This window comes from Lycium ferocissimum, chromosome 8, assembly GCF_029784015.1.
Source record: "Lycium ferocissimum isolate CSIRO_LF1 chromosome 8, AGI_CSIRO_Lferr_CH_V1, whole genome shotgun sequence".
NCBI classification, from domain to species: domain Eukaryota; kingdom Viridiplantae; phylum Streptophyta; class Magnoliopsida; order Solanales; family Solanaceae; genus Lycium; species Lycium ferocissimum.
Genome location: NC_081349.1, coordinates 33,437,791 through 33,448,822, shown reverse-complemented (window position 1 = coordinate 33,448,822; position 11,032 = coordinate 33,437,791). Strand labels below are relative to the sequence as shown.

Genomic DNA, 11,032 nt, shown 5'->3' with positions numbered 1-11,032 from the left:
TAAAGCTTTTGTTTTAGGCCCTCAAACTTTTTGAGGCTCCAAAAAATTTTACCGATAAATTTTATGATTTAAGTTTCTCGTAGATAATATTGAAGATTGTAAAAAAGAAGTACAAAATATATATACCAAAAGAAAGATAAAACATTATCTACTTTTTAAGAGCAATATTCTAAAACTTTGGACTAAGCTACTCAAATCTTCATATTATTAAATAAAGATTTTACAGTAACATCTTAAGTAATGTCTTTAAAACACATGGTTAATATCTTATTGACTTGAATTGATCCTCACTAATATAAATGTTGATGTTACTATATGTCATTTATTTACAGTTTTCTTTTATTTTTTTATGTAATTTTACCTATTTAAAAATATTTATTGTAATTATAATATTTTATGAAATACTAAAAATGAATTCATGGGGCTTACGCCTCGGCCGAGGCAAATGTGAAACGCCCGCCTTTTAAAACACCGCATATATATATCCAACTCGATTTTATATGCCTACGAGTGTGGCATATTACCATTTGAATGAGGAGTTTAATGTAATTTCAATTAAAAAAAGTATGGTACAATTATTAAAACAAGAAAAAAGAAAAAGGGATAACGGTGTGCAGTAGTTCACACAGTCAACGATGATAACAACTACAACAACGCCAATGGAAAAGGCAATTCTTAAGCTATAGTATCTCCGAACTCGTTAGCCGGAACCTTAATTTCACCAATCGGAGCTCCGATTCGTTTCCGTTTGCAATTCCGGCCGTTACACGTGTCGCCTTCAACAACATCTTCTACTTCTCCGATAGTAGATGACTCGAAAATTGGACCCGGTTCACTCGGGCATATTACCCGACCCGACTTCCCAATACTATACCAGGTCCTCTCTCTTTCCACTTTCACTACATATATGAAATTAAGCATTAGGTAAATTTATGGAAGATTCTTAGGTTTTGCAAACTCAGTTTTTTACGTTTTTAAGGAAGTGTTTGTTTGAAAAGTTTTCACATAAAAGGAATAATTTTTCAAAATTTTCATATTTTAATTGTGTTTTTGGCAAAATATTGTCAAAGAAACGCTTTTCTTTTGGAGATTCTAGGTATTGAAGTTTCTTGCAAACTCAATTTTTTAAGTTTTTGGAGCAAGTGTTTGTTTGAAAAGGTAATAACTGTTTTTAGCTATTGTTTTGGGAAAAATCTCCTTAAACAAGCACTTTTTTAAAGAAGATTTCCAAACTCAGTGTTTCAAAATTTTCAAAAGAAGTTGTTAGTTTTTTTTTTTTTTTTTTTTTTTTTTTGGAGCAAAATCTTCTCAGCAAGCACCTTTTTCTTCTTTTGTGAACACTCAAAAACTAAAGTTTTCCCAAAACTGTTTTCGCGAAAAAACTTAAACAGTTCTGGAAATGCACGTTTCCGTGTACGCGAGCTTCTTAGTGTTCGTCAATGTGTGCACACGACGTGTATATGTAGACACACACATAATCATCTTAATCCCCAAGTAGAATATTAATTCTCTGTATTAATTTTGGATATTGCAATTTAACTATAATGCTGGCTGATAGCTTACTGCAACCATTCTTCTTTGTTCGAGTCTAGGGCCATCTGTTCTTTGCACATACGCAGAGTTAACCTCCTGTAAAAATGATAGCATCACTTTAAATATTTGAGTGACATAAACAAGCTAAGTGGAATGATTTGATAAATGTTGGTAGGCATTTCGGCATGAGTCGGTCTAGATGTGAAAAAAAATAATACTTGAAGTTGAAAAAGGGTATTTGGTTAATGTTGGGTTAGAGAGGAGTTAGGTGTGTAGGATTGATATTACATGGAATGATATTGTGGTGATATTTGCAGGAAATAAATGGCTCAAAGCTTGTATATTTGGACAATGCTGCAACTTCCCAAAAGCCAACAACTGTAACCAAGGCTTTGCAGAATTACACTAGATAAATGGGATTACCTGCAACTGATCGGCGCGTTAGCGAAGTCGCCGGAGTGATATCGGCGCGTTAGCGAAGTTGCCGGAAATGAATTTCACTGTCAGTTGAGTGAGTTCAGTTCCCGCTACTAGGGTTTTACTTCTCGTTCGACAAGTTTTATTGACCCTCAAACTTTTAGCGAAATTACAGTTTCATCCATCTATTTCTCAATTTTCGTCCATGACACCTAATGCATACATATTTGTTTTTCTTTTTTGACAAATTAAAAATAAAAGATTGTATTACTAAATACCGTGCTAATTAGAATTATTTGTCCAAATGCATATAATGTGTGTTAAGGTGTTTACAAAATATGATGTTTATATGTTTTAACTTGATATAAGTGAATTGAGTTCTATCACAATTTTAATTTGATTTTATGAATCTTTAATTTTAATTTTATGTTCATACACAACTTAATTCTAAATTTCAATTAAATCATATCTTAACAGAGTTACCAGCATAACTCGCATGCTTAAGATTTACAAGTATCATCTATGAATAAGACATATTCGTCACCTGTTATCTGAAGTCGTATTTGTCATATAGATAGTATTATTTATCAACATGGACTCAGAACGCGCATTTCTCAACTGTAATTTACAACTCATATTTGTCAAGTACGATTTATAAGTTGCATTTGTCGGATGCATTTATAAACGTAAAAATTTACATACACCACGTGTTTACACCAAACTACATTAATTTTTCATAATTAATTTAATGAAGTGATGATTTATACTAATTATCTATGATTAAGTGGTAATAACGCATGTAAAAATGCATGGCATGCATATATTGGTTACCGGATGTCAGTAAGATTCGTGATTTAAACCCGCTTGGATTGACTTATTTTAGGTGCTTTTATGTCAAAATAACTTTTAAACACTTTTATAGTGTTTGGTAAAATAAAATAAAAAATTTAAGCACTTGTTTTATTAAAATCAAAATAGCAACACTAAGTAAAAAAAATCATAAGGTAAAATTCCTAACTCAGGACTTTTCCCTAAGCAAAAGCCCATCCAAATAGGCTCTTACTATTGCCATTTAACTCCGATTGGGCAATTTGCAGGATTGCCCTTTTTGGGGTGGTCTTTAATTTTTAGTCCTCAAAGTTTGATCTTTAATTTTTATCCTTCGCTAAAAATTTCTTAATTTTGAGTTTGAACTTCCGCTCAGTCAAAAATTAAAAAAAAAAAATCGCAAGACAGAATTTGAATTTGCAAGAGAGAGTTTCAACCCAAAATTTCGCCTTGCGAATCCAAACCTCTGCCTTGTAAATATTTTTTTTACACAAATTTAATTCAAACCCATTAAATAACACCCCAAAAGAAGGGTAATCCGAGCAAAAAAATGACTCCAATTTATGTCTACCATAGCGTGGGATATTACATTTATTAGAAACGGATTTGGGTGTTGGTTTAGCTCGGGTCTTTAAATGGATCAAAAATTTATGCGGACTAATTAAAAATGGCCACTTCTTTAACGAAATTCCATGTTATATGTCTGGTTTCTGTTAACTGGGGGTTATTTCTTTAACTTAAAAAAAAATGTTAAGGACATTTTTGATATTTTGAGCCCTTTCCAATTGATTAATGACATTTTTGAATTTATCTTTTCCGCAATTAAATAGCCAAAAAAGAGATTATGAAAAAAAAGAAAAAACGCAATTAAATAACCAAAAAAGAGATTATGAAAAAAAGAAAAAAAAGGATAAACGGTGTGTGGTAGTAGTTGGAGTTCACACAAACCGACGATGATAACAACAACAACTCCAATGGAAGGCGCAATTCTCAAACTACCAATCGGTCTAAGAACGGTTAACCGGGTCACCAATCGGAGCTCCACTTCGCTCAGGTGGCGGTCCAGGCCGTTACACGTGTCAGCTTCAGCAGTATCTACTTCTACTCCATTAGTAGATGACCCGAAACTTGGACCCGGTTCGCTCGGGCATATTACCCGACCTGACTTCCCAATACTTCACCAGGTCCGGCCTCTTTTCCACTTTCTCTATGTATATGAAAATCTGTAGTATTAGGTATATTTTGATTCATAGTTTTGGTGGTTTGGAAGATTGTAGGTGTTTGAGTTTTTTGCAAACTCTTTTTTTGCACAAAAGGAATAACTTTTTTTTTTTTTTTCGAAATCAGTTTTTTTTTTTTTTTTTTTTTTTTTGGACTTTGCTTGGAACAAAATCTACTCAAGCAAGCATTTCTTTGAGAAGATTTCCAAACTCAGTTTTTCGATTTTTTTAGCTTTTTTGGGTAAATTTTGATTTAGCTTTTCGCTGTATGGAAGATTCTTTTTTTTTGCAAGCTCAGTTTCAGTTTTTTGGAGGAAGTGTTTGTTTGAAAAGTTTTTGCACAAAAGGCAACTTTTTCGAAGATTCTAAAATCAGTTTCTCTAAATTGTCAAAAAAAAAAAAAAAAAAACTTTTTATTCGCTAAATCTTCTCCAAAAGTAGTTAACTCATTTTTAAAGTTTTTGGAGGTAGTGTTACTTTGAAAAGATTTTGCACAAAAGGTAGTAGTAACCTTTTTTTTGAAGATTCCAAACTTAGTTTTTTTCAAAATTTTCACAAAAAAAAGAAAAAGAAAAAACTTTTATTTCTGGGCAAAATCTTCTCAAACAAGCACTTCTTAAAGAAGGTTTCCAAACTCAGTTTTTCAAAATTTCAAACAAAAGTTAGTTTTTTTGTTGCAAAATCTTCTCATACAAGCACTTTTTTGAGAAGATTCGGAAACTTGTTTTTTCAAAAGTTTCAAAGAAAGTTACTAGTTTTTTTTGGCAAAATTTTCTCAAACAAGTGCCTTTTTCCTTCCTTTCTAAACACTCAAAAACTTTGTTTTGCCAAAACTCTTTTATGCATGTTTCCCACTTCCCAATTTGCGAACTTTTTTGGTGTTCGTGTATGTGTGCCCGCGTGTATATGTATACAGATACGTATCAACTTAATCCCAATTAGATTATATGAATTCTCTGTATTATTTGAGGAAGTACTGTAATTTGACGACAATAGTGGCTGTTAGCTTACTGAAATGGTTCATCTTTGTCCGAGTCTGAGGCCATCTGTCCTTTGCACATAGGCAGAGTTAAGTTACTGTACAAATGCTAGCATAAATTTAAATATTTGAGTGACATAAACAAGCTAAGTGGAATGATCTGATAGCTCTTGGTAGGCATTTCGGCATGAGTTGGTCTAGATTTGAAAAAGTAATATTTGAAGTTGAAGTTGAAGTTGAAAGAGGATATTTGGTTAATGTTGGGTTAGAGAGGAGTTGGGTGTGTAGGATTGATATTACATGGAATGATATTGTGGTGATATTTGCAGGAAATAAATGGCTCAAAGCTTGTGTATTTGGATAATGCTGCAACTTCCCAAAAGCCAACAGCTGTAATCAAGGCTTTGCAGAATTATTATGAAGCTTACAATTCCAATGTCCATCGGGGCATTCATTATTTGAGGTACTCATCTTGAAAAGATTTATACTCAACATCTTTTACAATTGCCATAAAATCTAAAAGTTTGTTGCAATTTTATCCATCCATAAAAAGAAATTCATTTCAATTTTACTTAAAATAGGCTTGTGGTTAGGGACCTTTCTTTCATGTTATGTACAGTATGGACCTGGACAGAGCGGAATAAATACAAAACATTAATAAAACCAACAGACTAATTTAGGATTGAGGCAAAGTTGATTGATAGATTATTTGATATGCTATATTGACTAGTTTGTATTATCATTTCGAACCTAGTGCAAAGGCGACAGATGAGTACGAGTCAGCAAGACAAAAGGTGGCAAATTTCATTAATGCCGGAGCTAGAGAAATCATTTTTACAAGAAATGCTACTGAAGCTATCAACTTAGTGGCTTACTCTTGGGGACTCTCAAACTTGAAACCAGGAGATGAGGTGTATATTCTTTCTTCCAGAGTTTGTTATTTGTCACTTTAATGTCTGGAGATATTTATTTGAGAGGACCCTCCAATTATGTTAATTGTTAGCTTTAAAGAATACATGTTTATTGTTATCCTTTTCTTCTCATCGGGTATTTGAAACTCAGATCCTTGTTATAACATTTTTTAAAAGTTTTCTAGCAGTTGTTTACTTAGATATGCCGCTAGTATTTGACTACAAATTGCTGTCTTCTAACTTTGCAGATTATAATAACAATAGCTGAACATCACAGTGCAATTGTTCCTTGGCAAATTGTTGCTCAAAAGACTGGTGCTGTCCTGAAGTTTGTAAATTTGACAGAGGATGAAGTTCCAGATGTAGGGCAATTAAGAGACATTCTCTCAAGGAGGACAAAACTTCTGGTCATGCATCATGTCTCAAATATGTTAGGTTGGTGAATAATTATTCTATCAGACAGAGATCAACCCACTAATTTTCATTTCCAGATAATAGAAGAATCTTGTGGACCCACAATTCAATCTCATCTTAGTTTGATGGAATGCTAGAGATAATAAATGGCTCTCTTAGTCCAACTTGTAAAACCACTCTTTGCTCTGCAGTTATATTGACCTCAAAACGAGATAGTGATCAAATTGTTCTTTCCGTAGCGTGAGCCACTGCTACTCATAGTGTCATTCTCAAATCTCAAAAGAACTACTGCTAATCACAGTCAGAAAGAAGCTAACAGAAACTGTTGCAGAACTATGATTTACTTTCAAGTTTCAACTTCATGTATTGATTGAAAATAGTAGAAGTGAACCAAGTTTGTCTAGAATTTTCCTTGACCTAGTGAGGTCATTTTAAGCATGGATCGATTATTGCATAAAACCTGCAGGAACTGTTCTATATCAGGTTTCTCTTGACTATACCTGCTTTTCAGAATTTTCAAGTTTGTGGCACTCTCTGATTTAGCTGATATTCTTAAAGAATTCTTCATTTTAATTCTCCTTTTTTTCTGTTGCTCAACTGAAAGTTGATTGGGAACAGAACAACTGGAAGATAGGGATTGCCACTATACTTATCATTTTCTATTGCTCTTGGAGAAACTTGGTGACAAAATAATAGAAGTAAGCAAACAAGTAATTCAGACACTAGATCTGTGAAAAAAAAAAAAAATGAAAGCCAGCAAATACTTCATGATGGGACTTGACCCCGGGGAGGGGGTGGGGGGTGGGGTGGAGATCATCTACCTGAGCATATTTTCTGTCTTAGTGATATCTCAAATTCCTTCTAGCCTCGAGTAGTGGACAGTGTATCATTGATAGCGGCGCTATTGATCACTACACTACTATTTTATGAGTACCATTTTCTCTTCACTTTACCCATCAACATCATTGGGTAAGCTAAAGCCTGCTGATGGCTCTACCACTCCCATTGTTGGGAGTGGTACTGTGAAAGAAAGCCATCTCGTCCTTACCCTTGGAAAAAGTATCAAATTTAGAGTCGACAGTCATGTTCTTATATTTCTTGCTGCTCCATACTAAATTCCTTTGTTCACCAATCAACTGAAGAACCAATTAGTTGTAGCAGCACCTGTACTGCCTCCCAATCAGATGCTTCTTTCTGTACGAGGCACTGCCATCACATGGATCTTCAATCTGGGGTTAATTCAACGCAATATGCGATGAGCTTAATTTCAGTATCATAGGTTCTGATGGTTCAATCTTGTATAATGCATTCCCTAATATAGACTATTATGATCCTAATGTCTAAAAATAGTACCCTCTAGACAATGTAACCTAGCAGATAACAGTCACTTTTATTGGTGCATGTTTTAGAATTTATTTGTGAGGTCAACTGTGGATATCCCGTGGCTTAAATTTCAGTCTGCTCATTGTTATTTGAATAACAAATCAGAATACACTTTCTCTTTGTGAATTTGCTTTCCCATATTTCTATTTATCCGTTTCTTGTCCATTGGTCTCTTCTTAGTATCCCCATTTTATATGCAGCTTCTGTTCTTCCAATGGATGAAGTCATAAGTTGGGCACATGATGTTGGAGCAAAAGTGCTTGTAGATGCTTGTCAAAGTGTCCCACACATGGTGGTCGATGTTAAGAATCTAGACACTGATTTTCTTGTTGGTTCCTCTCATAAGGTGAGGACAATGCCATGTACTATATAAGTGGTTCTCCATTGAGTATTTGAAATTGAGGATAAACATGCTTCAGATGTGTGGGCCTACAGGCGTTGGATTCTTGTATGGCAAGAGCGAGATCCTTTCTGGCATGCCTCCGTTCCTTGGTATGTAACTTTTCCTTAAACTTTATTCTCAAAAAGAAAATCAAAGCCAAGTATCATTTATTGACATTCTGCTTCGTGCTTGGTAAATTTCATGCCATGTGTAGAAGGATATTTAAAGTTGGTTTCAGTCAAGCTAGTTCTTAAGTTGTCTTGTCCCTTGAATTACAGGTGGTGGTGAAATGATAGCTGATGTATATTTGGATCATTCCACTTATGCTGAACCTCCTTCTAGGTTTGTTGCTTTTTCCGTCGTTCCTATTAGAATTTTCTGGCAGTACTTTGACAACTATTTAGCTCTTCCTTTGTCCATTCAAGCCGAACTGCATCCAATGCCTGCCTTTGAACCATGATCTTGAAATCTTTTTAAGTTGTTATGTTTTTAGTTTCTCTACTTGTCCATTTTCATCATCTTGATATTAATACCATTACATCTAACCCCAAGCTGTATTTCTTCGATCCTTTTCTTGCTCCGCTTATATTGAATAAAGTACCGTCAAGATAGGTCAACTTGGGATCTTCCCTTCATTGTCATTGGTTCTTATTACCATTGGGGAAAATGTTACTTCTTGATTCTGTGATTTAGATTTATACATAGACTTCCACACTTCTCAAAGCTATCCATCCTCTCCATCATCATTTCTGAGCATCATAGAACACTTGTACGTCTTAATAAAAAATATAAAAATTTTGCTTTTTGGTTTGAAGAGAGTTTTAAATTCTATGATACATTGATAAATAATGCAGGCTCTATGCCGACGACATTGATTACCCCTTCTCATCTTAAGTATGTCTAGATTATCTGTTAACTTTAAATTGGATCTGGAAATAATACATTGGCCTGGAACTATTCAGTGTTTTGGCTAAAGCTCAATCATCTAGGAGTAATTTTTAAATCTAATTGCTCTTGTAAGTTCCCTCTTACACGCCTTTTTGTAATTGGGATCAGATTTGAGGCTGGGACTCCCGCAATTGGGGAAGCAATTGGGCTTGGAGCTGCAATTGATTATCTGTCGGAAATTGGCATGCAACAGATTCATGATTATGAGGTGAGTTTTTATCCCTTAAAAACTCATGTTCCTGAAAAAGACGTACTTTTGCTCTCTGTCTGAAATCCATGTATCTGTTCACAGTACCATTTTGCTAATTGGCTTCTCCCGTATGGCCGTGTGGTAGCATCTAAATTACCTATCCCATAAAAAATTGGTAGCGTGCAAATTTCAATGAGGTTAAAAAATGCACCACAACTTTGCATTATACTGAAGAGATCTCAAGTAGCGGTTGGATATTGTATTCTGTTCTTCGATTTTTAGTTTTTCAATTCCAGCTTCAAAGAAGACATTGAGAAGCTGTCTTCCTGGGATTTTGGCTCTCAGTATTTGCTACTAAGGACAAATATTTTGAACTAATCTTACAGTTAAAACCTTTATTTGGGCGTCATAGTCAAAGTTTTGTACCATTAATTTAGCACCTTCCACCTGTAGAGCGTAATTTGCAACTATATATATATATGACTACCTCTATTCTTCACTACCTTTTGCTGGTTTGCTCACTTCTTTTAACTCCATCAGGGTGGCTATTCCCACTTTATGTAGATTAATGCTCGTCTTTAGAATCATCTAGAACTTAGTTGACATGAATCAATCTTCAGTATGTATATATGTTTCTTTACCTTTTTGACTTTTTATGATATTTGAGTTCCATCTCAAATTTGTGGTGAAAAGCAGATCCAAGGTAAAGTTGCATAATATGCATTTTGATAAGGAGTGGTTTTGGTGATATAATGGCTCTTCCATTCTCATATCCCTTCTCAGATGGAGCTGGGTAATTACCTGTACGATTGCCTCTCTTCAGTATCTGATGTTCGTATTTACGGCCCTGCACCTTCACAAACTGTTAAGCGAGCAGCTCTTTGTTCTTTCAATGTTAAAGATGTTCACCCAACGGATATCGCGACTTTCCTCGACCAACAGGTATGGGAAATAAAACTTCATCCTGGCTCTTGCATAGCTACGATTGTACTCTGTCGAAAATGAGGGCAGGATCTGAAAAACAAATGCATGTCTATGCACCTGGGTATACGTACTATAAGTTATGATGTCATGTAAATGAAGTATTTCTAAATAGCAATGTTTTCTGCAGCATGGTGTGGCTATTAGATCAGGTCACCATTGTGCTCAGCCCCTCCATCGCCATTTAGGGATCAGTTCAAGCGCACGTGCTAGCCTTCATTTCTACAACACTAAAGACGATGTTGACCAATTCATCGAGGCGCTCAAGGACACTATCGACTTTTTCACTTCTTTCAAATGAGGGTACTTCTGCATCACCTCTGTAACTTATCTAAGGATATATACCCCTTGCTGGAGTGGCTGCGCATCTAACATAAGCAAACGTCTTGATTATGTGGTCGACGAGTTGCTGTTAAAATTTTACTGTGTTTCCTCTAATGTTATAAAGAGTCATTGCTTCGTTGTGTAAAGCAAAAAAAGGCAGCGCCAAGGAAGATGTCATCGCAATGAATACAGCCACACGATTATGTAAAGGGTGTGCTTCATGAATAAACCAGACATTACTGTAAATTAGATGCTGATTATCTGTTACTTCAATTCAATTTAATTGTTACACTACTAGATTTCATATGTTCCGTTTTTCTTAATTTTTGGATGATTACTTTCCGCTTGTCGTTTTGAACCCATCTCCATGGTAGTTTTCTGAGCTTTTCTTTTTCCGGGACACTGGTTACTTCCTCCGTTAGCGAAGCAATAGAAACACACTACTTAACTTCTTCAGTGCCAGCTACATTTTTACCGGCCCTCAACTTGCTTATATTCTCACATAGCCATAGGTGAAACACA

The 11,032-nt window shown here is 34.9% G+C and overlaps 1 protein-coding gene across 1 annotated transcript; it reads left to right on the top strand.

Moving 5' to 3' along the window:
• The first annotated feature begins 3,661 nt into the window (after positions 1-3,661).
• LOC132068147 (cysteine desulfurase 1, chloroplastic) lies at positions 3,662-10,816 on the top strand. Its single transcript, XM_059461630.1, has 10 exons — positions 3,662-3,962; positions 5,307-5,440; positions 5,732-5,888; positions 6,137-6,323; positions 7,886-8,031; positions 8,105-8,177; positions 8,346-8,409; positions 9,124-9,223; positions 9,989-10,147; positions 10,317-10,816. The coding sequence occupies exons 1-10, from the start codon at positions 3,732-3,734 to the stop codon at positions 10,485-10,487; spliced, it is 1,422 nt and encodes a 473-aa protein (XP_059317613.1). The 5' UTR covers positions 3,662-3,731; the 3' UTR covers positions 10,488-10,816.
• The last annotated feature ends 216 nt before the right edge of the window (positions 10,817-11,032 follow it).